General features: G+C 60.7%; 1 protein-coding gene across 7 annotated transcripts; it reads left to right on the forward strand.

The window, feature by feature from the left end:
* The first annotated feature begins 19,914 nt into the window (after window positions 1–19,914).
* On the forward strand, window positions 19,915–24,935 carry LOC140902268 (suppressor of cytokine signaling 3). Of its 7 annotated transcripts, none has more exons than XR_012156029.2 (3): window positions 19,915–19,965; window positions 20,323–20,425; window positions 21,856–24,169. XR_012156029.2 is itself a non-coding variant. In XM_073322184.2 (3 exons), the coding sequence occupies exon 3, from the start codon at window positions 24,261–24,263 to the stop codon at window positions 24,885–24,887; it is 627 nt and encodes a 208-aa protein (XP_073178285.1). In that variant the 5' UTR covers window positions 20,037–20,425; window positions 21,856–21,959; window positions 24,176–24,260; the 3' UTR covers window positions 24,888–24,935. The 7 variants fall into 7 exon arrangements, 2 of the variants coding, with proteins under 2 accessions (XP_073178285.1, XP_073178286.1); XR_012156028.2 differs by lacking the exon at window positions 19,915–19,965 and having other exon boundaries at window positions 20,034–20,425; window positions 21,856–22,579; window positions 22,636–24,169; XR_013634938.1 differs by lacking the exon at window positions 19,915–19,965 and having other exon boundaries at window positions 20,034–20,425; window positions 21,856–22,348; window positions 22,424–24,169.
* The last annotated feature ends 699 nt before the right edge of the window (window positions 24,936–25,634 follow it).

Here is a 25,634-nt window from a genome sequence, read left to right on the forward strand (position 1 = left end):
CAGGGAAAACGGGCTCAGAGGTACTTTCAGCACGTCAGGTGACAGTCCCAAGGGGGTCTCTGTAACCAAACCCGTCACAGTGGGACTTTAGCAGCAGCCGCAGCAACGCCGGCTCCAGCCCAGCTCTTCTGGTTCCTCTGCCTGCGCCCCCGCCCCCGCCCCCACCCCCAGGACAGTCACTAGTATCTCCCAGGCCAGCAGGGAGACGCCCAAACCCGGGGGATTTTCCAGCTAGAGACTCGCTCCAGCGAACAGGGCCGGGGCTGGAACAAACCCCTCGTTTCACACGGTGCCTGCCACAGCTCCCCTGGTTCCTGCTCTGCTCGGTCTGTCACAGCCGGTCCCAGGGGTCACTGGGGGGTTTGCCGTGGGGCTGAGCAGGTTGCAGGCTTTGGACCCCGACCCCGGCCCCGGCCCGTGTTTAACCCTGTTCAGTGTGGGGCAGGGGCTGGGGCGTGTTCTCATCTCAGGCCCTTTATTGCGTCTCCATGAACACAAGGTGCAGAGCCATTTAGCCGCCAGTGCTTCTGGGCCCCCCCTTGGCGGGTGTTTGGGGGGATCCAGATGGAGGGAGCCAGGAGTTTAGGGGAACAGGCCAGGCAGGAGATGGGGCTCTTTCCCGTGTAGGTCCCTGACACAGCAAAGCTGGGGGTGGGAAGCGGGATTGTTTTCACACTAGCTCCCAGTTGAGATGGGGCAGGTCCCGCCAGGTGGAAGGGTGGGCGGCATGGAGGCAACGACCCCCCATGGCCATGGGGCGGGATCAAGAGATGGCAGTTCAGGGAGGCACAGGCTGGGGACAGTCTGGATCAGAGAAGCGGGGAGGCGTGGGGGGGGGCACTCATTTCCACGCAGCCAGCGCCCCACCCTGACAGTCCCCCCCAGACTGATATGTCGGCCATTTTGCCAGGGGGCAGCATGAGAAAGAAAGCGGGCGGCCATGTTAACTGAGGCCAGCCAGAGGCTTCCCTCCCTTTGAGAGCAATGGGAGATGGCGGCCATGTCTGGGGGGAGGGGGGACAGGCTGAGGGGCAGAACAGGGGTGTGAGGGGAACCCCCTTCAGTGCAACAGCCCTTCTCAGGGGTCCACTCTCTCTCGGGGGTTAGGCCCCTCCAGCTCCTGGAGCCGCACCTCTCCGAGCCTTAGCATGCCTGTCTCTGCCATGGGCCCCCTTGGGGAGTCCCCTCGCTCTGGACCCCCGGAGCCTGCACCCCCCGAAGGGGACGATGACCCCTGATCTCTAGCCCGGAGCGACTCTCAGCCAGTGTAACACAGGAGGATTTACTGAGCATCTGAACCCAGCACGAGAAACTCTCAGACCCCTCAGGCCTGGCCTCCCTCCGCACAGCACATCCCAGTCTCCCCTGCATCCAGGTGGGCTCTGCCTGCTCCCTCGCTCCAGCCCCGAGCCCCCCTGCTTCCCAGCTGGGCATCTGATCTCACCGGCCCCAAGCCCCCCCGTCCATTGTCTTCTCTCCAGGTAAACAGGGTCGCCTGGGCCCCCTCTCCCCTCTTCTGTCCTCTGGCCCCTCTGGCTGGAACCGGCTGGTCCGGTCACCGGGGCCTCTCTCTGCAGCCCATTGTCCTCCTACATGCCGGACCTGGCTGTGACTCCCGAGCTGGGCCTCCCGGTCACCAGGTCACCAGTCACTGGGATCTCCAATCTCCAGGCCATTGGCCGGGGTCCCAAGTTCCGTCGCGGGTCCCCTGTACCAACCAACTCCCTCTCCCATCACCTCGTGAAACCAGTAACACCCAGGGAAGCTGAGTCCCACCCCCGCTGCATGCAAACCATTGGAAAAACCAAGGAAACACCAAGAAAACCCCCCACTTCCTCACACCCCCCATCTGGGTGAGCCCCGGCAGGGTGCTGGTGCTCAGGGGAAACGTTACCATCCGCTCTGCGGGTTGGTACCAATCCATGAAGTTCTTTCTGTGTAAAGCTGGACACCCACCCCCAGTGTCAGCCAGGAAGATGGAGGGAGCTACACCTGCGAATATCGCTCCATAACGGAACAGAATCGCTGGTCGAATCCCAGCGACCCCATCGAGATGATTGTAACAGGTGAGGGAGGGCCCTGGCTCCACTTAATGTGTTTACAGGAGTGATACAAGTTTATATCTTATTCTCCTAACTCCAGATATAGAAATAATACAAGCAAACAAACTTTCTCATGACACCATACAAGGGGTATTTAGCATAAAGCATATTCCAGTTATGGCATATTCATAAGCATATTTCCATAAACCATATGACGTGCAACGTCACAGAATGATCTCCCAGCCAGTCAGGAACCATTAATAGGGAGGTTCCAGCCAATTTCCACCGGCTCCCAGCCTTGCACCCCAGATCAGTACCATCCTGCCCTGGTCAGAAACCAGTCTGGTGTAAGTTCATTACGTTCGCCCCTCTCTCAGTGTGGAGTGGACACACGCTAGCCCTTGTAAACGGAGCGGAGATTTCCCAAGCACTTCAACCAAAACACACTGTTTTAGGTCAAATATAAACCAGATTTATTAACTGCAGAAGGAGAGATTTTAAGTGGTTATAAGGAGCAGGCGCAGAGATCAGAGTTGGCTACTTAAGAAATATTTGCAGTCTAAGTTCTACAAACGAAACAGGATTTGAATCAGGCAGTGTCTTCCCCTGACAGATGGTGCAAGCAGGTTACAGATCCTCAGTACACAGACTGGACTCCATCCCAGCCTGGGACCACCCTTCTCCAGTTCAAAGCCTTTGTCCTCCAGATGTTCCTCCAGGTGTTGATTTGTGGGTAAGAGAAGACCAGGGATTATGTCCCTTCCCCTCACTGATATTATTTTCCAGTTTGCTGGAAAGATCTTTGCTGTGACCGGGGGATCAGGCAGTCCCCAGTGGTCAAGCAATCTCCATTGTACCCAGTCTCTGGAATGGTGGGTTCTTTCCTTGAGGGGTGCTGATGAGCCACGAAGGGCGTCTGCCTGGTCCTTTGTTGCAGTTGAAAATTGGCTGTGGGTGTCTGCCAACCTCACGCCACGTTTCAGTAGCACACACAGCAATGCTTCATCCCTTCCCCTACAAGGGTCGCACATACAGTGCACCAGGACAGGAATGTTCAAGGAATCAAGACTTTTAAAATGATGCCTCACAAGGCAACTTTGGACCCAACCTACCATAGTTCTATCGCAGTGGTGAACACGGGGGCTCCACAGTGCTACTCTGAGGTACAGATTGTCACCCTGTGATATCACCCTGACATGACCAGGGCCTGGGAAACAGACTGTGAACTTCCTTTCCCTTGCAGAAGTGGCTGTCTGTGGTGTCCCCTGCCCACAGGGCGAGGTCACTTGTTTCCTTTCACCTTCCCCATTTTTACTTGTTTTTTATGAGTTGCTGTTTAATAAATTGTACGTGCTCTGAACTCTATGTAATGATCCGTGGGACAGGGAAACATCCGGTGCAAAGAGAGTGCCCCAGAGTGGGGACAACCTCGCCACTGTCCTAAGTGACCACGACAAGACTGGGGGTCGAGCCCGCAGGGATCCAGGGCCCAGCCCTGCCGGGGTTATGAGGCCTCTGCTGCACGGGAGGGAGGAAGGGGAGCCCTCGAGGTCAGGCAGGCCTCTGGGTAAAGGGAGTGGGAGCGAAGACTCAGATCCTGAGAAATCTGATGAGGTTCAATAAGGATAAGTGCAGGGTCCTGCACTTAGGACGGAAGAACCCAATGCACCGCTACAGACTAGAGACCGAATGGCTAGGCAGCAGTTCTGCGGAAAAGGACCTAGGGGTGACAGTGGACGAGAAGCTGGATATGAGTCAGCAGTGTGCCCTTGTTGCCAAGAAGGCCAATGGCATTTTGGGATGTATAAGTAGGGGCATAGCGAGCAGATCGAGGGACGTGATCGTTCCCCTCTATTCGACATTGGTGAGGCCTCATCTGGAGTACTGTGTCCAGTTTTGGGCCCCACACTACAAGAAGGATGTGGAGAAATTGGAGAGAGTCCAGGGAAGGGCAACAAAAATGATTAGGGGTCTAGAACACATGAGTTATGAGGAGAGGCTGAGGGAGCTGGGATTGTTTAGCCTGCAGAAGAGAAGAATGAGGGGGGATTTGATAGCTGCTTTCAACTACCTGAAAGGGGGTTCCAGAGAGGATGGCTCTAGACTGTTCTCAATGGTAGCAGATGACAGAACGAGGAGTAATGGTCTCAAGTTGCAGTGGGGGAGGTTTAGATTGGATATTAGGAAAAACTTTTTCACTATGAGGGTGGTGAAACACTGGAATGCGTTACCTAGGGAGGTGGTAGAATCTCCTTCCTTAGAGGTTTTTAAGGTCAGGCTTGACAAAGCCCTGGCTGGGATGATTTAACTGGGAATTGGTCCTGCTTCGAGCAGGGGGTTGGACTAGATGACCTTCAGGGGTCCCTTCCAACCCTGATATTCTATGATTCTATGACTCTATGATCCTTTCGCCAGTCAATCCCACCGGGGCGTGTATAAGCCAGCAAAGTTCCCCACAATAGCGGGACCATTCCCCCGCTTACACTAGGAGCGGGGTCAGCGGCCGCCCTGCCCGTCCGTCCGGAGAGTGAAATGAACCGGTCCATCTCCACAAAGCCCGGCTGTTCTGGAAACTAGCGGCTCTGCTCCGGTGACTCCCGAAGGAGCAGGGACTTGGAGCCGGTCTGACTCCGGCTATTGGCCGCGGCTGCTCAGCCCCCGTTTCAATAGACAGGCTGGGTTTGATTCCTTGTCCGGGGGTTTAACCCAAAAGCTTTGCCTTTGAATGGCTGCTGCTGGGGGTTTGCCCAGGAGCCGAGTAGAACCAGGGGCTTGGTTTGAAACGAGCCCCCTCCGGCCCCCAGCCTGTGTGACGCTGGCGAGGGAGGGAGTTTCCAACCCCCCTGAGCCCTCTGGGCCTGTGAGACCCTCTGCAAAGAGCAGCAGGGCTCCGGGAATGTGGGGTATAGGTCGAGGTTGAGAGGGATGTAGGGGTTAGACGGGAGACAGGCTGAGATCAGGGAGGGAGTGGGGACAGGAATATGAGGGGAGACACAAAGGGGGCAGGTGTGTGGGTGCTGGCGACCGGACGGGCGTTTCAGAGGAGATGGGAGAGCGGGAGGAGGAGGAAGGAGAATGGGGGAGAGCGGGATGGGGGGATGGGGATGGCTCCCCGCTCACAGAGACGGGGTCGGCGTATGGGGGGGTGTGAATGGATTTGCTTGAATGACAAAGCCTGTGTCATGTCCCTCTCTCGGGGCCTGGCCACATAACCACTGACAGGGTCTCCTCCAGCTCGGGGGCAGGGTCTCTGTGGGGGCATTAGAAGGTCCCTGGGTCTCTCCTGGCTGGTGACCCGTTGGGGGCCTGGGATGGAATTTCTCTTCCTCCTGTTTTCTTTTGAACCTGGTTCATTTTATTCACACGCTGAGAAAAGCCCCTTCGAACCAGGCGTTACAGCGTAAACCCGTCATCACCGCTCAGCTAGGGCCCAAGGGGCAGGAAATCCAGGCGTCCCCCATCGCGCCCACTCCTCACACGGTGCCACGGCTCCTGTCACAGGTGGGCAACTTGGCAGGCTGAGCGGGAAGGCTGCAGAGTCAAACCCTCCAGCACCAGGAAATGCCACAGTTACGGTTTTCTGAACAACCTTAAGTGTGCTCCCTCATGCAGGTCCATTACAAAGCCAGCCTTCAATTGCACGATCATGTATTAACATTACCTACATGGGTCACCAGCCGGGCTTGAACCCAGAATGAAAAGGGGATGGAATTTTCATGGCAATCGTGGTCAGTGGCAGATTGAAGACCAGACCTCGTGGGCGCCCGGCTCTCAGCCTGAGGCACCTTCCTCAAGGCTGCAGGGTGCGTTGCGGGTGACCTGTCCCCCCTCTCCACAGAGACACAGACAAGCTGGGAGCTACATGATGCTTGGCCAGGCTGACGGTCCCTGGGTTTCTTGGGTTTTGAAGGGACCTCTGCTTACTTTCAATGCACTAGATTTCACCTGCAGATTAGAGACAACATGTGATGGATGGAGGAAGAGACGAGACATTGTGGACTTCCTGTAGCAGCAGCCAGCAGCTGAGTTCTTTATTTGGGTCTCGGTGGAGCTGGACACTGGGGTGTTGGCGGCTTGCGGAGGGGCCACTCACTGCCCCCATCATGGCATCTGCTCTCACCGTCCTCCTCCTTAGTGAGTATCGGAGACAGCCAGGGCTTGTGTCCATAGGGCGGGGGGATCTGAGACCAGGGCGTGTGTCCATGGGGAGGAGGCAAATCTGAGACCAGGACATGTGTCCATGGTGGGGGTTGTGAGACCAGGGTGTGTGCCCATTGCGGGGGTGGGATCTGAGACCATGGTGTAGGCTCCCGCTGTTCTGGGATCTGGTCCCTAATGGCCCATCTCCTTTCCAGGCTGCTGGCTGGCCGGGCGGAGCGGGGTGTCTGGACGTGAGTATCTGTGGGGAATGGGGCAGCTGGGGGAATTTCCACATAAAGGATGAGGAACATGGGTGGGGGTGAGGGGTGCAGATCCCACAAAGGGATGATCCTGTCAGACCCATGCTCCCTTCCACACCCGGAAGTGGGGACTGAGACCTCGCCCCGCTCATTACAGAGATGGGCACCACACAGCGTGAAGTCCCCTGCACTCAAAGCTCTGCCCCCCAGGAAATACACAGTGAAGGCACCAGCCACCCTGCAGCACCCCTGTCAAGGTTCCTTCCCCACTCTGAACTCTAGAGTACAGCTTCGAGCACATGGGGGAGCTGGCCCACGACAGGGGCTCCTGGTGATTAACACTAGTCAGTGATGATTTTGGTTCTGGTTTCCATGGAGCCAGGCAGGGGCCGTATCTGCGCTCAGGGTCTCGCTGGGCTGATCCTCCCCGTTCTGGGATCCCGGGGGTGCTGAACAGGCCCAAATCCCCGGGTCCTGTCCTCTTCCCAGGGATGTCGGTTCCCTGTATAACTAACAACAGACACCAGGGCTCCAGCTTTCTCATCCCCACACCCCGTCCCTTCCAGACGCTGGTTCTATTCCCACAGAGGGAACCAACCTGACTCAGCCGGGAATGACGCCGGCTCCAACCTGCATAGGCAGCTTCGACCCAGGTACCTGTTGTCACGGAGTCCCTGGGCGGTGCTCTGGATCTGCTCCCCATGAAGCCAGGCAGGACTCTGGGGAAGTCTCCTCTCTGGGAGCAGCCTGTCTGCAGGACACACAGCTCACCCGGCTTCCACCTTCCTGGGTCTGACCTCGGAGCATTCAGCCTCCTCTGCCCCTCCGTGCGCTTCCCTCAGCGAGTCCACCCAGGCGGGGTCCTGGGGAAGCCAGAGGGTCCTGCCCCCCAACTCCGCAGTCAGACGTGACTCTCAGCCAGCCAGTAAAACAGAAGGTTTATTAGACGACAGGAACATGGTCTAACACAGAGCTTGTAGGTGCAGAGAACAGGACTCCTCAGCCGGGTCCATTTTGGGGGGCAGTGAGCCAGACAATCTCATCTGCCCTTCACTCCATGTCCCAGCCAGCCCAAACTGAAACTCCCTCCAGCCCCTCCTCCTCTGGGCTTTGTCCCTTTCCAGGGCCAGGAGGCCACCTGATTCCTTTGTTCTCCAACCCTTTAGCTCTCACCTTGCAGGGGGGAAGGGCCCAGGCCATCAGTTGCCAGGAAACAGGGTGTCGGCCATTCTCTGTGTCCAGACCCCTGCCCACACCTGCCCTCTAGGGCTCTGCAAGGATCATACACCCTTACCCCACCCCCTAGAGACTTGAGAACTGCCGAGGGGAAACTGAGGCACCCCCACACTATTCAGAGGAAACATTAAGAACAGTCCCGCTTCGTCACAGCCTGTAGTGTGTTAAATTGCTCCCCATAGGAATGTGCTATGCACTGTGTACGATTTACAGCTGCCAGTCCTGGTGCTCTGTGTGTAGGACATTCCTACGGAGAGCAATTTAACACACTGCACCTCTCAGTAGCTCGCAGCCCCGCCTCCCAGAGCACTGGCGGTGCCGTGAGCTGAGGCTGCCGGTGCAGGGCCAGGGGCTAGCCTCCCCGGCCGGGAGCAAAAGTGCCAGGCAGGACAGTCCCACAGGCCGGATGTGGCCCACAGGCCATGGTTTGCCCACCTCTGATATAGAGGGTGATGGACAGATCCATGGGGACGGACGGCCACGGGTCGAGGGGATGTGGGTCCTTGGGAACATAGGGCGGTGGGCAGATGGGAGCACGTCTGGTGAGGGATGGAAAGATGGATCAAGATCTTGTCTACATGATAACTGGATCCAAAATGACGAATCCTGTGTCGTTCCCAACCCCCACTGGTGATCTCAGAGCGAGTCTGGGCTGTCGGAATTCGCGCCCCCTGGGTTCATACAGCCCCGTTGGGCAGACGACGAGCTCACCTGTACCTCTGTAGACACAGGGACGTTCCTCCTCCGAAATAGGGACAGCCATGCCCAGGCCTGCTCCGCAGTGACTCCAAGGGTGAATGGCACCTGGCTGGGGCGGGGACTGTCTGTGTTTGTACAGCTCCGAGCACATGGGGGAGCTGGCCCACAACAGGGGCTTCTGGTAATTAATACTAGTCAGTAATGATTTTGGTTCCGGCTGTTGTGGAGCCAGGCAGGGCCTGTATCTGCACTCAGGGTGCTGCTGGGCCGATCTTTCCCATTCTGGGATCCCCAGGGTGCTGAGCTGGCCCGAGTCCCTGGGTCCCATCCTCTCCCCAGGGACGCCAGCTCAGCCCAGGGAAGAGCCGCGATTGCTGCTTGGGGGAGGAGAGGTTCCCTGTATAACCAACCACATAGACCAGGCCTCCAGCTTTCTCTCCACTGTGCCCCGCCCCTGACAGACGCTGGTTCTATTCCCACAGGGGGAACCCAACTGACTCAGCCGGGAACGACGCTGGCTCCCACCCGCCCAGGCAGCACGGGACCAGGTAGCAGTACTGGGGGCAGGAAATCGCCATCAACCCCCGCAGAAGCAGGTTTGTGCAGCCCAAGGAGCCGCCCTCAGGGGGAGCCACGAGGGGCTGTCTGCTTGGGACAGGGGCAGATCCCCAAAGCGAATGCCCCATCTGAAACCTCCCCCCCCAGATTCATTTCATACGCGGGGGGAGGGTGTCACTGGAAAGATGCCAGATTAGCTTGGTGGGGACAGGGCCTGGGAGAGCTTCCCCACAACGGAGAACCCCACCCCGGCGGTCCCACAGACGGGGGAGATGGAGGAGGCTACAGCTGCCAATATAGCACCAAGTGGGACTCGCCCGTCTGGTCCGAGCCCAGCGACCCTGTGCAGCTGGTGGTAGCAGGTGAGGGTCCTGGCTCAGCGTCCCCGCACGCAGCCCCTCCCACAGCCGGACCCTCAGGGGGTCTTGGCCCCAGTGGGATGCTGTCACGGAGTGTGGGGGAGTCCAGGCCCTGCACCCCTCTTCCTGGGATCCACTGAGACTCTCAGCCAGCCAGTAAAACAGAAGGTTTATTGGACAACAGGAACACAGTCCAAAACAGAGCTTGTGGGTACAACCAGGACCCCTCAGTCGAGTCCTTCTGGGGGAGCAGGGACCCCAGCCCTGGGGTTCCCTGTGTTCCTCCACCCAGCCCCAAACTGAAACTAAACCCCCCCCCCAGCAGGTTCCCTGCTGCAGCCTCTGTCCACATACCTGGCAGATGTGTTACCTCCCACTCCCACTCCTGGCTCTGGTTACAGGCTCTCAGGTCTCCCATCCCCAGGGCACATTCCCAGGTCAACACTCCCCCTCCCTGCTGAGTCACATCATCACAGATGCTCAGGGCCAGGCTCTGGCCTGAGCCCTGGACCCAGCAGAAGGGACCCCCCGGTGGGGAGCGGGGACAGAGTCACTGGGGGGTTCCCCAGCCAGGGGGCAGCAGCAGCCGCTGGAGTTTCAGGGCTGATGGCTCGGGGCTCGGTTCCCTCCCTCCCCCATCCCAGCCCATGCTCGTTTGCATCCCATTGAGGGAACTGACCCAGCTGGGCCCCAGTAGCCGGACCCCCCACCCCACCATGGAGCCATGGAGCCATGGAGCCCCTGACAGACGCTGGTTCTATTCCCGCAGGGGGAACCCAACTGACTCAGCCGGGAACGACGCTGGCTCCCACCCGCCCAGGCAGCACGGGACCAGGTAGCAGTACTGGGGGCAGGAAATCGCCATCAACCCCCCCAGAAGCAGGTTTGTGCAGCCCAAGGAGCCGCCCTCAGGGGGAGCCACGGGCGGCTGTCTGCTTGGCACAGGGGCAGATCCCCAAAGCGAATGCCCCATCTGAAACCTCCCCCCCCCCCCCCAGATTCATTTCATATGTGGGGGGGAGGGTGTCACTGGAAAGATGCCAGATTAGCTTGGTGGGGACAGGGCCTGGGAGAGCTTCCCCGCAACGGAGAGCCTCACTCCGGGGGTCCCACAGACGGGGGAGATGGAGGAGGCTACAGCTGCCAATATAGCACCAAGTGGGACTCGCCCGTCTGGTCCGAGCCCAGCGACCCTGTGCAGCTGGTGGTAGCAGGTGAGGGTCCTGGCTCGGCGTCCCCGCACGCAGCCCCTCCCACAGCCGGACCCTCAGGGGGTCTTGGCCCCAGTGGGATGCTCAGGGCCAGGCTCTGGCCTGAGCCCTGGACCCAGCAGAAGGGACCCCCCGGTGGGGAGCGGGGACAGAGTCACTGGGGGGTTCCCCAGCTAGGGGGCGGCAGCAGCCGCTGGAGTTTCAGGGCTGATGGCTCGGGGCTCGGTTCCCTCCCTCCCCCATCCCAGCCCATGCTCGTTTGCATCCCATTGAGGGAACTGACCCAGCTGGGCGCCAGCAGCCGGATCCCCCATCTGCCCATGGAGCCAGCGGGAGAAGGTGAGTGGGAGAAATGGAACAATTCATCCCCCAGGGAACAGGGCTCCCCGTTCAGATGCCCACGGGGCCTTCAGGCCGTTTGGGGGTGGCTGATCCCTGCAGACAGAACTGATGGGTTCAGTTCTTCTGTATAGAGGGTGTTGGACAGATCCATGGGGACGGACGGCCACGGGTCGGTGGGGATGTGGGTCCTTAGGAACATAGGGCGGTGGACAGATGGGAGCACGTCTGGTGAGGGATGGAAAGATGGACTAAGACCTTGTCTACGTGATAACTGGACCCAAATGTTGAATCCTGTGTCGTTCCCAACCCCCCCGGTGATCTCAGAGCGAGTCTGGGCTGTTGGAATTCGCGCCCCCTGGGTCGATACAGCCCCGTTGGGCAGATGAGCTCACCTGTACCTCTGTAGATACAGGGATGTTCCTCCTCTGAAATAGGAAGAGCCGCTCCCAGACCTGCTCTGCAGTGACTCCAGGGGGGAATGGCACCTGGCTGGGGCAGGGACCATCTCTGTGTCATTTGTCCGTATAGCTCCGAGCACACGGGGCAGCTGGTTCATGATGGGGGCTCCTGGTGATTAATACTAGTCAGTAATGATTTTGGTTTCAGTTTCCGTGGAGCCAGGCAGGGGCTGTATCTGTGCTTAGGGTCTCACTGGGCCGATCCTCCCCGTTCTGGGATCCCAGGGCTGCTGAGCCAGCCTGAATCCCTGGGTCATGTCCTCTCCCCAGGGACGTCGGCTCAGCCCGGGGAAAAGCCACCATTGCCGGTTGCGGGGAGGAGAGGGTCCCCGTATAACTAACCACAGACACTAGGGCTCCAGGTTTCTCACCCCTGTCCCCTGCCCGGACAGACGCTGGTTCTATTCCCTCAGAGGGAACTGACCCGACTCGGTCAGGAGCGATGCCAGTTTCCACCTGCCCAGGCAGCACGGGGCCAGGTACCGGGGCTGGTGGGGGGTAATCAACATCAAACCAGCCCTGGAAACAATCCCACCTCGGTGGCCCCACAAACTGGGTTGCTATGCTGCCCACTGGCACCACAAAGCCACCCGTGTGGGGCATAGCTCACTGCGTATCCCCCTGGAGAACGGCACTGGGGATAATGATCCCGTGTATCCCATCTGTCTGCTTGAGTCTACAGACAGCCCTGGGGAATGGCTCAGAAGCAGGGATCCCCCTTTGCAGGGGTGCTGCCCAGTGTGGCATTATCCCTGGAACCTATGAATGCAGATAGACATGGCGTTAACACTTGAACCCACTGATTCAGAGTGACATATTGCTGACTCTGGAACCTAATGATGGCTGTTCCAATGACAACACCGTTACATCTTCCGCTGCTGATCACTTCACCAGGGCACAGTTCTCCCAATGATCTCAAAGCGCCCTCTCGGGCCAGAAGCCCCCTCCAACTGCCATCCCCCACCCATATGGTTCCTATGCAGAAGTGAGCTGAAGCTGCTGAAAAATTTCCAGGACAGGGGCAGGACCCGAGGGCAGGGGGGCGGGTGATGCAGGATCTGGGCCCAGCTGGCTTCACAAGCACGGGGCCCCCCACACACACTCTGCCCCCACCTCAGTACAGCCCTCTGCCTTTGGGAGGGAACCCCCTGACCACTATTACCCAGAATCCCCTCTGCTCCTGCCCCTCCCCCCATTAGCCCCACAGAATATTCTGCTGTGGGTCCCTGGGTCCTCGAGGGGAAGGCTCTGGGGCAGCAGGTAACGAACCAGCCGCTCATGGCGCTCACGGCCTGGTGCTGCTTCCCAGGTGGATCGGAACCAAGCGCAGCACCGGATCTGACCCGCCGCATCATGGCCGGGGTGAGCGCGGCGGCCGCCGGCCTCCTCCTTTTCCTCCTGGCCTTCCTCTGCTACAGAAGCACCCGAGGAAGTGAGTGCCCCGCCCAGCGAGGGAAGGGTTAAACCCGCTGCTAAGCCGGGCTGGGAAGGGGTCACGGCTTGGATGGGAGACAGGCCTCAGGGGATGCTCTCCCCTGACAGTGAGAGAGGGTGACCAGATAGCAAGGGTAAAAAATCGGGACAGGGGGTGGGGGGTAATAAGAGCCTATGTGAGAAAACGCCCCCAAAATCAGGACTGTCCTCTAAAATCAGGACTTCTGGTCACCCTACAGTGAGAGCGGGCCCCAGACCCCATGGGCAGCACCAGGGGGCGCTGTGCTGCAGTAAAAAGGGCAATGGGGGCACTAGGGGGCGCTGTGCTGCAGGGGGCAGGGACCTGTCTCTAAGGTATCCAGGCTCTGCAGCTGGAGGGGGCAGGGCTCCCCGGGCAGAGCGGTGTGTGGGACTCCCTCCTGGGCCCCCCATCCCAGCTGCCCTATAGGGCTGGGGGGCAGGGCTGGTACATGGGGATCCAGGTCGACTCAGGGAAAGCACCAGACCCAAGACAGAGCAGATGAGACCCCAGCTCCGCTCCCCACCCCCGATCTACCTGCCCCACGACACAGGACTCCTGGGTTCTCTCCCCAGCTCAGAGATGCGACTAGGATCTAGTGGTTAGATCAGGAGGGCTGGGAGCCAGGATTCCTGGGTTCTCTCCCCAGCTCAGGGAGGGGAGTGGGATCTATGGTTAGATTGGGGGCGGCTGGGAGTCCGGACTCCTGGGTTCTCTCCCTGGCTCTGGGAGGGAAGGGTTCTAGGAGGGGAGTGAGATCTAATTGATAGATCAGGGGGGGCTGGGAGCCAGGACTCCTGGTTTCTGTCCCCGACTCGGGATGGGAAGTGGCATCTAGTGGTTACAACGGGGGGGGGGGGGGGCTAGGAGCCAGGACTCCTGGGTTCTATCACTACCTCTCTCTTTCTCCCAGTAGGGAGTCCAATGCTGCAGCCACAGTCTGTAAGTCACACATGAGGGGGCAGCCATGGAGCAGGGGGGAAGGGTCCCCTGGCAGGGGCCGTGTCCTGGGGGGGGCGGGGTTAATGCTGATGTGGGTGCTCCCCTGGCTCACTGTGTACCTTTGGGGGCACCCTTGCCACACTCTGTATCTCAGTTTCCCCTGCTGCACCATGGGGCTAGTGACCCTGCCCCACCCCAGTGCGCTGGGGGGCAGGCTGGCTCAGATGGGGGTGGGGAGCTGGGCCCGGGGTGAGGGACCCAGCCACTCACCGAGGTGCGTGTGTGTGTGTCTATTCCACAGACACCCTCATCGGCGAAGGAAAGGAGCTGGATGTCCTGGTAAGTGGCCCCCACTCCTCACCCCCCCCCCCCAGCACCAATGGACCATCCAGCCTCCCCCCGCCCAGCCACCATCCAGCCCTGCACAGGTCCCACTAGAGCCATGTTCTGACGCTGGCCCCCCAGACTCTGCCTGGTCTCTCACCCTCCCCTCCCCCGTGCCCCCTCAGGGCAGACACCGGAGGTGGGGATCAGCACCGAGGCTCCCCCAGGAGAGGGGCGGGAGACCCAGAACACAGAGAATAAGAGCCTGACCCTGCACCCCGCAAACTCAGCTTGACCCCCTCAAACCATCCTGCAAACGTTTGCATGAGATTTGCGGAGGGTCAGCGGAATTCCATGGGGGGCAGCTGCCAGGGTGGGGGAATTTCCCTCATCTCTGCCCCATGGGGCTCTGTGGGCTGGAGTGAGCGGGCAGGGAGGGGGGGTGATCCTGGATTCCCTGGGGGGCAGGGGGAAGAGCAGCTCTCAGGAGCCCCCTGCTGGACAGGACAGAGCATGTCAGAGCAACTGTGCATGGGGGCGGAGCTGTGGGGGGCATCGCTGCCCCCTAGTGGCTGGGATCAGAACAGTCTGATGTGTGTGGGTTGGTGTTAGCACCCCGTTGCCTCTCTCCCCCCCCAGCCCCAGGAGCCCGACCCCGACTACACTGAGGTGGACACCCAGGTGCTGTAGGCCAAGCGGGGGGTGTCCGACCCCTGCCCCCGAGCCCGTCCTGCCATCAGCGTGAGCCGGGGGTGCAGGGGCGCCCCCCCACAGCGTGAACCCAGGGGGAGTCATCAGAGCGACGGGACAGGGAGCGGCGGCCACCAGGGGGTGACAGATTGATTCCCCCCCCCCAGAGAACGGGCTCGGCTTATAGCCCCCCCGCAGCCCTCCCTCCAGCTGGTGCCGCCCCACCCAGCCCCATGGGTGGGGGGCCAGGAGGGCTCAGCGCCAGGAGGGGGGAGGGGACACGCCGTGGCAGCTGTTTGTGTTATTTTGTATCCTGTTAATCTCCAGATTTGTAATAAACACAGAACCACAAACCTGCCCTCCCCCGGGCACCCTGCAGCCCCCCTGTACCCGCGCCGGGAGTGTGTGTTTCACCTGGGGGAGGTGGGATCACTCTGGGGTGGAGCGCGGGGGCTGGGTATCCAGGGACCCCTCGCCCAGCACTGGGACGTGACACCTCTGGGGTGGGGTGCGGCAGCTGTTCCACCCAGAGAGTCGATGGCTGCGAACCGGACGGGCCCGGGGACCGAGCTGGCCGAGCGGCACGGGCAGGAGAGAACGGCCGGCCCGGAAGCAGTGTAACCTGGTGCTCCAGCCCCCCGCCCGCCTGGCCCTTCCCCACAGGGGCCCCGGGCCCTGCCGCTGGGCCGACCGGGGAATCCCCGCTAGCTGGGAGCAGTGTGGGGGCTACGACACAGAGCAGGGCATTCCTGGTTCCCTCCAGCAGGGGGCGATCGGGACACACAAACATATGCCCCGCACTCTGACATCCCCCCTGGCAGCCCCTCCCCCCCTTTGGGCCTTGCAGGGGTGGGGGAGCTGCTCTAGCAGACCCATTCCCATCCCCACTCATGCACCGAGCTGCCAGGCCTCAGCTCCGGGTTGCCAGGTGGCACCGACGCCAAGGGCCGAACAGGGGAGTGGGTGGAGAACCCTCGTGGGCAGGGGGGAGGGTGCTTTGATGGCAATGGGGGGGGGCTCTGGGGAGCGACCGGCAGCCCCCCACCGCCCCCCCCCCCAGCGCACGGCCTTTGTTGTGATTGCTGTTTAGCATTCTGCCGTGTGCCTCCGCTAAGGGCTGCTAGGAAGCCGGCGGCCTTACCGGCATCTCGCCTCTGCCAGGAACCAGCTGCTTGTAAACACCGGGCCAGCCAGAAACCCCGTGGGAGGGCTCCCCTCCCCACGACTGTGTGTGCCACGGGGGTAAGTGGGCCTGGAGCACCCCACACACACCCCCACCCAGAGCAACATACACAGCTCCTCCCTCCACCGATGCACCCCCATCCCCACCCCCAGCAAGGGGCAGAAGGGACCTCTGGGACTGGGCCTCTCTTTTGGGGTGGAACGGGGGACAGGTGGCACCATGGGGTGTCATGCCTGGGGGGGTGGGAGGGAGACACCTGGGAGAGGGGCTGAGACCCAGCGTGAAGGCCACAGAACAGGAATAACACTACTGGGTGGGAGCCGGCACCCCCTAGAGGGGAGACGCCCCGTGCCCCATTCCCCACCCCCCTGAGCCAGCCAGTCCCCGCCCTGGGGCGGGATGGGAGCCGGTGCCCCCTAGAGGGGAAAGGCCCCGCGCCCCATTCCCCACCCCCGCTGAGCCAGCCAGTCCCCGCCCTGGGGCCGGATGGGAGCCGGTGCCCCCTAGAGGGGAAAGGCCCCGCACCCCATTCCCCGCCCCCGCTGAGCCAGCCAGTCCCCGTGCTGGGGCCAGATGGGAGCTGCGCCCCCTAGAGGGGAAAGGTCCTGCGCTCCATTCCCCACCCCTCTGAGCCAGCCAGTGCCCGTGCTGGGGCCGGATGGGAGCCGGCATCCCCAGAGGGAAGAGGCCCCGTGCCCCATTCCGCGCCCCCCCTGAGCCAGCCAGTCCCTGCGCTGGGGCCGGATGGGGCGTCCCTCTCGCACGCTGTCCTCTGGGGCTCTGTGTGTGTTACTCAGGCTGGGAAATGAACTGAACTCACTGCCAACCAGCTGCAGCCAAAGGGGAACCTGTCGTGAGGGGTGGGGGGTGAGCAGGGTTCCTGCACATGGCGTGGGGAAGGGAGGGGGGCAAGGAGTGAAAGGGGAAAAAGAGAAGAGGATGGGGGTGGGGGCTGGGAGCCAGGACTACTGGGTTCTATGCCCACCTCTGGGAGGGGAGCAGGGTCTAGTCGTTTGAGCTTGGTATAGTGGTTGTGAGAGGGCAGGACTCCTGGGTTCTCAGCCCAGTTCTGCCACAGCTGTGGACAAATCCATTCTCAGTGCCTCAGTTTCCCCATCTGCCCCATGGGGTGAGGGCTCTTGGCTGGCCCCAGGGGAGGGTTGCAAGAGTTGGTGAATTCCCAGCAAAGGGCCATGGGCTGTGTTCAGGCATCCAGCCCACATCCGGGGGCCGGCGATGGAGGAGACCCAGCGAGGGCTCAGGACCCCCGGGACCTGGCTCTGAGAACAGGCAGCAGGGAGAACTGAGCACCCAGCCAGGTGCTACTGACACCTGTCAATCATCCGTCAACCCCCCCTACTCCACCATAGGGCTCTGACACCCCCTGGCCACTCCCCAATACCTCAGGGGTGGCCGAACCTCAGTGGGGGGGATAGCAGGGATTCTCCCTCCGGACTCCTGGGTTCTGCAGAGGTTCCCCCAGACTCTCTCTCTGGGGGACAGGGGCCACTATGCCTGCTGCTCTATTGGAGGTGGGGGGATAGTGGCTGGTATTGGAGGGGTGCCCTCCCCCAGCGGGGGGCACCAGCAGGCCCCCAGATTTTAAATGGTTTTTCGTTATATCCCTTGTTCAGCTCCCATCTGGCCACAGTCCAGGGACTGGCTGGCTCAGGGGGGCGGGGAATGGGGCAGGAAGCCCCTCCCCTCTAGGGGGCGCCAGCTGAGATCCAGCCCTAGATCAGTAGATACCAAAAGTCCTTCTTGGGTGACTCGTGTGTGTAATGAGTTTGTTGGGTCTCAGCCCTGCTTCCTGGGCACCCACAATGTGCAGCCCTCTCCTCCGCCAGGTGGTTTAGTGGAGCCCTGGAAGGGCCAGGGATACTGGCCCCTTTTTACCCCCACCCCCCCGTGTGGGGGGGGGACTTCAGGGATGAGATAAAGAAAGAGAAAAATGTGAAGTGCGAAGAAAGAAAGAGGGAGAGGGAGGGGGAAGGACACAAAGGGAGAGGGGTAGGACAGAAAGGGGGGAAAGCACAAAGTAGAAGGAGGAGGGGGAAGGAGATGGGAGAGGGGAGTGGGCAGGGGAGTCTGGGGGGGAGCGCAGTGGGGGGGGAGAGCAGATGAAGGAGGAGGGGGAAGGAGGTGGGAGAGGGAAGTGGGGCAGGGGGGAGAACAGTGGGGGGGGAAGAGCAGAGGAAGGAGGAGGGGGAAGGAGGTGGGAGAGGGGCAGCGGGGCAGGGGGATTGAGGGGAGGGCAGGGAGGGAAGGGGTAGACGGAGGAGGGGGGAAGGAGGTGGGAGAGGGGAGCGGGCAGGGGCGTCGGGGGGGAGCGCAGTGGTGGGGGAGGAGCAGACGAAGGAGGAGGGGGAAGGAGGTGGGAGAGGGCGGCGGGGCAGGGGGATTGAGGGGAGGGCAGGGAGGGAAGAGGTAGACGGAGGAGGGGGGAAGGAGGTGGGAGAGGGGCAGCGGGGCAGGGGGATTGAGGGGAGGGCAGGGAGGGAAGAGGTAGACGGAGGAGGGGGAAGGAGGTGGGAGAGGGCGGCGGGGCAGGGGGATTGAGGGGAGGGCAGGGAGGGAAGAGGTAGACGGAGGAGGGGGGAAGGAGGTGGGAGAGGGGCAGCGGGGCAGGGGGATTGAGGGGAGGGCAGGGAGGGAAGAGGTAGACGGAGGAGGGGGAAAGGTGGGAGAGGGGAGCGGGCAGGGGCGTCGGGGGGAGCGCAGTGGTGGGGGAGGAGCAGACGAAGGAGGAGGGGGAAGGAGGTGGGAGAGGGCGGCGGGGCAGGGGGATTGAAGGGAGGGCAGGGAGGGAAGAGGTAGACGGAGGAGGGGGAAGGAGGTGGGAGAGGGCGGCGGGGCAGGGGGATTGAGGGGAGGGCAGGGAGGGAAGAGGTAGACGGAGGAGGGGGAAGGAGGTGGGAGAGGGCGGCGGGGCAGGGGGATTGAGGGGAGGGCAGGGAGGGAAGAGGTAGACGGAGGAGGGGGGAAGGAGGTGGGAGAGGGGCAGCGGGGCAGGGGGATTGAGGGGAGGGCAGGGAGGGAAGAGGTAGACGGAGGAGGGGGGAAGGAGGTGGGAGAGGGGCAGCGGGGCAGGGGGATTGAGGGGAGGGCAGGGAGGGAAGAGGTAGACGGAGGAGGGGGAAAGGTGGGAGAGGGGAGCGGGCAGGGGCGTCGGGGGGAGCGCAGTGGTGGGGGAGGAGCAGACGAAGGAGGAGGGGGAAGGAGGTGGGAGAGGGCGGCGGGGCAGGGGGATTGAGGGGAGGGCAGGGAGGGAAGAGGTAGACGGAGGAGGGGGGAAGGAGGTGGGAGACGGGCAGCGGGGCAGGGGGATTGAGGGGAGGGCAGGGAGGGAAGAGGTAGACGGAGGAGGGGGAAAGGTGGGAGAGGGGAGCGGGCAGGGGCGTCGGGGGGAGCGCAGTGGTGGGGGAGGAGCAGACGAAGGAGGAGGGGGAAGGAGGTGGGAGAGGGCGGCGGGGCAGGGGGATTGAGGGGAGGGCAGGGAGGGAAGAGGTAGACGGAGGAGGGGGGAAGGAGGTGGGGGAAGGGAGCGGGCAGGGGGAAAGCGGGGGGGACAGTGTGGGGGGGAAGGGGCAGACGAAGGGGGGGGGTGAGCTCCGCTCCCAGCCTTTGGGAAGGTCTGTGACCGTCCCCTGTGCTTGGGCGGAAGGGTTAACGCCTGGGCTGTGTGTTTCTTGGCGGGGGCGGGGGGTTACGGGACTCCCCCCCCAGGAGGGAAAGGGGAGGAAAGCCAGCCCTGCCCCCTCCCCGGTGTCCCTCAGCCCCGTGCAGGCAGCGAGGGGGAGGGACCGCGGCGAAGATCCCCTCCCTTTTACCAACAGTGCCCTGCACACTTCCAGGAATCACCCTGAGCCTGGGGGGGTTAACCCAGCTTCGCCTGCCAATCACAGCCCAGCCCGCCGGCCCCGAGCACCCCCTGTGGCCAATGGGATGGGGATGGGGCCCATTCACAAAAATAAATATGAGACCCCCCCACCCCCATCCCAGGATACCCCCCCCTCCCCAGTCCAGCCAGGAGAGACTCTGGCCGCGTGTCAATTTCAGCCTGAATGGGTGGGGTGGGGTGTGAAATTGACGAGATTAGGGGCCGGGCTGGGCGGGGGAGGTGGGGGGGGAAAGACCTTTCCTGTGCCGCCCCCACCCCCCCCGCCCCAGACCCACAACTCCCAAAGCATCCAAGCCTCCTGCTTGTGCGAAAGGGAAAGTGGTTTTTCCTCCTTCCCCCTGCGGTGCCTACCGCGGCTTCCCGGCAGCTCCCCTCTCCAGGGGCCCTGCTCCCTCCCCCCCCCCCGGGAGATTGGGGGGTCGGCTGCCTGGCCAGGATGTGCCCCCCAAGGGGGAGGCTTTCCTGTGACTTGGGGGAGTGGAGTTGATTTGCTTTGTTTCCCTCCCCCCCCCTCCCCTGCCCAGAGAGGACTCCAGGAATAGCTTCCCTTCCCATCACGCCAGAATAGGTCTACACGGGCGGCGAGCGAAATCGCATCAATCTGGACTGGTTTGGGATCAGAAAGGGGTGAGTTAAAACGGGCGATTATTTCGGGCGTGAGCGACCGTGGGCAGACACTCACAAAAACTACCCACCAGGGGATTTTGCAAGTCGTTTTTATTTTTTGCCCGGGGTGGGGGGCCTGGACCTAGGCACCCCTGGCACAACTGCCCCCAAATTTGCCCCGCTGCCCCCTGCCCCCCGTCACCCCCATGGAGCAGAGCAGCCGGCAAGACAATGGGACTTTAGGGTGCTTTTAGCAACACCCAACTCCCTGCTCCAAGGAGCCCGGGCTGTTAATGAGGATAACAACAATCCTCATTAAGAAGGGGCCTGCCTGGGAGAAATTGGGGGCTGGTTGATTTGAAGGAAGAGCTTTCCAATGCCTGGTTTAAAGGGATTATTTTAAAGTTTTCACGGGGTTTTTTTTTTTTTTTAAGAACAATTTTTGTCCTCCCCCCCCCCCGACCCTCCTGACCTGTCTCTTTTTGCCACTGTTTTAATTCTGCCATTCCTTAATTGTTAATTGTTAATATCCCACTGATTTGGGGTCAGTTTACACTTGGGGTTTGTTTTTTAACCTTGGTTTTAGGTTAGTTATTTGGGGTCAGTTTCCAGGCTGGTTTGTGGGGGGTTAATATTGGTTTTAGGTTAGTTATTTGGGGTCAGTTTCTGGGCTGCTTTGGGGGTGGGGGGGTTAACATTGGTTTTAGGTTAGTTATTTGGGGTCAGTTTCTGGGCTGCTTTGGGGGTGGGGGGGTTAACATTGGTTTTAGGTTAGTTATTTGGGGTCAGTTTCCGGGCTGGTTGGGGGTAGGGGGGTTAACATTGGTTTTAGGTTAGTTATTTGGGGTCAGTTTCTGGGCTGGTTGGGGGTAGGGGGGTTAACATTGGTTTTAGGTTAGTTATTTGGGGTCAGTTTCTGGGCTGGTTGGGGGTAGGGGGGTTAATATTGGTTTTAGGTTAGTTATTTGGGGTTATGGGGGACTGGATGTCTCGATTTTATAAGGACCATGCCGATATTCAGGGCTTTGTCTAATATCCCCACCTATTACCTTCCACCCCGTCACGGTTTTTCACACTTGCTAGTTGGGGCCAGTTGACGGGTTGGGTTTTTTGACATTTAGTGTAGTTACTTGGGCTCACACTGGGATGCCCGGGCCGCGGGTGCCCGTCACACTGGCTCTGGGCCCCGGTACATCCAAAGAAGTGACGTGCGGGAGTGTGTTTCACTGCAATCAATGGGACAAATCCAAGCGGGTGAGGAAATCTGTGCCAGGCTCGAGGCTTTGACCCGGGAGGGTTTGCATGAGCCTTAGGAAAAGGGTTCCCAGAACTGGGCTCCCCGATTTCGCGGAGCACGATGCAGCTCAGGCCCTTCGTTCATTTCATAGGGTCAGGTTTTTTATAAGAGCTTGGTTTGAAATAATCTACCCGCCGGGTTTCTTGTTTTTTAGGCCCAACAAGAGTTCCTGTTCCCCCGGAGCTGGAGGTTTGTTCCAGCCTCAGGGTTTCCTGGAGGAAGTTGGAGCAGGGAGTGAATTTGGCGCAGCCTTAAAATGTTTGTTCCCCTTTGCCCCCACCCCACACACACACACACACAGAGACAAAGTGGGATTTGCTCCCTGTTCTCTGGGGCTGCTGGGCTGGGGCAGCGGCAGGCAGAGAGCAGAAGAGTTTGTGGTGGTGTGTCTGTGTGTCTGTGTGTGTGTGTGTACATTTTGTGTGGGGAGGTGTGTGTGTGTGTGTACATTTTGAGTGGGGAGGATTGTGTGAGTGTGTGTGTGTGTACGTAAATTTTGTGTGGGGAGGTGTGTGTGTGTGTACATTTTGTATGTGTGTGTACATTTTGAGTGGGGAGGATTGTGTGAGTGTGTACAGTTTGTGTGTGTGTGTATACATTCTGTGTGGGGAGGTGTGTGCGTCTGTACATTTTGTGTGGGGAGGTGTGTGTGGGTGTGTACATTTTGTATGTGTGTGAGTGTGTACACTGTGTGTGTGAGGGTGTACATTTTGTGTGGGGAGGTGTGTGTGTGTACATTTTGTATGTGTGTGTACATTTTGAGTGGGGAGGATTGTGTGAGTGTGTACAGTTTGTGTGTGTGTGTGTACATTCTGTGTGGGGAGGTGTGTGCGTCTGTACATTTTGTGTGGGGAGGTGTGTGTGGGTGTGTACATTTTGTATGTGTGTGAGTGTGTACACTGTGTGTGTGAGGGTGTACATTTTGTGTGGGGAGGTGTGTGTGTGTACATTTTGAGTGGGGAGGATTGTGTGAGTGTGTACAGTTTGTGTGTGTGTGTACATTCTGTGTGGGGAGGTGTGTGCGTCTGTACATTTGGGGGGGGTATGTGTGTGAGTGTGTACATTTTGTGCGGGGAGGAGTGTGTGTGTACTGTGTGTACATTTTGTGTGAGGATTGTGTGTGTGTACATTGTGTGTGGGGAGGGGAGGATTGAGTGGGTGGGTGTACATTTTGCTTGTATATGTTATGAGTATGTTTGCATATTCTGTTGGTGTGAATGTACACGTTTTGTCCATGAGTGTCTTCCACACACTCCTCTCTGTGTGTATATATTGTGTGTGTGTGTTTATGCCTCTCATGCTTTGTGTATAATGTACACAAAGAAACCAGACATACAGGAGATATACATTTATCTTTGTGTTACCATATCTGTGTGCATTTGTATGTTATACGTGTGTGAGAGGGTGTGTGTATGGGTAGTTGTGAATGCTTGTGTTTGCACAGGTGTGTTTTCAGTGTGTGTGTATAATTATATGGAATAATATGTTGCGTGTGTAGATCTGCGATGGGGTTTCTGAGGAGTGTGTTATAAGTGTGTGGATGTGGGGGGTGGTTTGTTTGTGTGTATATTTTGTGGGTGCTCTTAAGTGTATGGTGTGTATACAAACACACACAGTGCAGAGCTCATCCCCTCCAGCACGGGGCGGCAGGCGTGCACCCACACACCATAGATTTTTAGGTATGTTCTTCTGTGGGGGTGATTATGTGTGTGTATCCCTGGTATGCAGAGGTGCTTCTGGGAGTGAGTGTGTGTATGTTTTGTGTGTGTTTGTGTGTAACTGTATTTGGTGCAGTTTGCTGTGTGTTGCTGGCTGGCCACAGTGTGACCTTTGGGTACGTGTGTGTGTGTGTGTGTGTGTGTGATGGACGTTGTAGGTGACTCTAAGGGTATGTTTCTGTGGGGTACATGTGTGTCTGAGCCTGCTTGTGTGCACCTTTGTCGCTGTGTGTGTGTGTGTCCTGCACAGAAATCCCAGCACGCAAGTAAGTGTACACACACCCCTTTACACCTGGAGGTGATTCCAATACTAGACTGGTTAGAGAAGGGGGGCTGGGAGCCAGGACTCCTGGGTTCTCTCCCCGCCTCTGGGAGGGGAGTGGGGTCTAGTGGTAAGAGCCGTGGGGGCTGGAGGCCAGGACTCCTGGGTTCTCTCCCCGCCTCTGGGAGGGGAGTGGGGTCTAGTGGTAAGAGCCGTGGGGGCTGGAGGCCAGGACTCCTGGGTTCTCTCCCCGCCTCTGCGAGGGGAGTGGGGTCTACTGATTAGAGCGGGGGGGGGGGGCTGGGGGCCAGGACTCCTGGGTTCTCTCCCCAGCCCCAGGGTCGTTAGATCGTGAGGAGCGTTAATAGCCCGTGTTGGATTCTGTGCGAGACCTTGCAGGTACCTGCCCTGAGACGCCCCTCACTCCCGACCCACAGCCCCGGGCTCCCCCCCCCCCCTTTCCATTGACCCCCCCTCCCCCCTTCTCTCCACAGATGATCCCGCGGGAGGGACCCCGGTGAGCCGGAGGACTCAGCGGGGTGGGCGGGGGGGGGAGGAGAATCCGGCCTGGGCAGCGCGATGGTCCCGCTGTGTTGGCCCTGCGTGCGCTGCTGCCCGGACCCCCCGGCCGCCATGAGCCGGCCCCCCGCCCCGCGGCCCCCCGGCCCGTCCTACCGCTACCGGAGCTTCTGCGGGGACTTCGAGCGGGTGGAGACGGCGCTGGAGAGGCTGGAGGCCAGCGGCTTCTACTGGGGCAGCCTGTCGGGGGCGGAGGCCAAGCGGCTGCTGAGCCCCCACCCGCCGGGGGCTTTCCTGGTCCGCGACTCCTCCGACCACCGGCACCTCTTCACCCTCAGCCTCCGCACCGGGGCCGGCATCACCAACCTGCGCATCCAGCAGCGGGGGGCCGCCTTCCACCTGGAGACCCAGCCGGGGGCCCCCGGCCCGCCCGCCTTCGCCTGCGTGGTGCAACTGGTAGAGCACTACCTGGGGCGGGCCGGGCACCCGGGGGCCCCCTGCTACCTGGAGGCCCAGGGCAGCCGCCCCGAGCCCCTGGCCCTGGCCCGCCCGCTGCGCTGCAAGGTGGCCTCGCTGCAGGAGCTGTGCCGGCGGGCCGTGCGGGCCAGCGTCCGGGCAGGGACGGGGGGGCCCGATCTGGAGGGGCTGCCCGTGCCCCGGGCCCTGCGCAACTCCCTGCGCTGCTAGGGGGCCGCGCCCCAGGCCCTACCGAACTGTCGGCCCAGCGGGAGGGGAGAGGAGCGAGGGGGGGGGGGTCCAGGGAGCCTCCCGTAACAGGTGGGGGAGGGGAGGAAACCCCAGAGCAGGACCCCCTCTGGGACACCCCCGCTATTTCCAGCGCAGCGGGAGGAAGACCAGGGAAGGGGTCTGTACCCCACACCCTGTGGAAAACCCAGCACCACAGGGTTGGGAGAGACCGGGGGGGGGGGAAGACTGGCTTCAGCCCCCTGGCAGCTCCGGCGTGTGGGAGAGACGGGACTGGAGGGGGGAAAGGCCTGGAGTGGATGGGGCTCTTTGGGCCAGGGCTGCGACCCAGGATAAGAACTGGGAGGGGGACACAGGAATTAGTGGGGACTGGAAGCCAGGACTCCTGGGTTCTCTCTCCAACTCTGGGGAGCGGGATCTAGCGATTGGAGGGAGGGGACTAGGAGCCAGGACTCCTGGGTTCTCTCCCCAGCTCTGGGGAGGGCATGGGGTCTACATCCCACCTATAGCCAGAGGAGTCAAAGCGGACCGTGGCCCCGTGTTGGGGCTCCCACCTCATCCCCTGGAGGGCGTCCCGCCAACCTCACGGACCTCGTCTTCCCCCCAGGAGCGCTCGCGGCCCCGTCACTACCAGCCGGGCTGGGCCGTGGGCTTGTACCGCTGCGTCGGGACAGAATAAACCTCGGTCTGCTGCACCCTGCCTCCCGCCACTGCTTTGGGGCTGCCTGG

The sequence above is a fragment of the Lepidochelys kempii genome, chromosome 23 (genome assembly GCF_965140285.1).
Source record: "Lepidochelys kempii isolate rLepKem1 chromosome 23, rLepKem1.hap1, whole genome shotgun sequence".
Classification (NCBI taxonomy): domain Eukaryota; kingdom Metazoa; phylum Chordata; order Testudines; family Cheloniidae; genus Lepidochelys; species Lepidochelys kempii.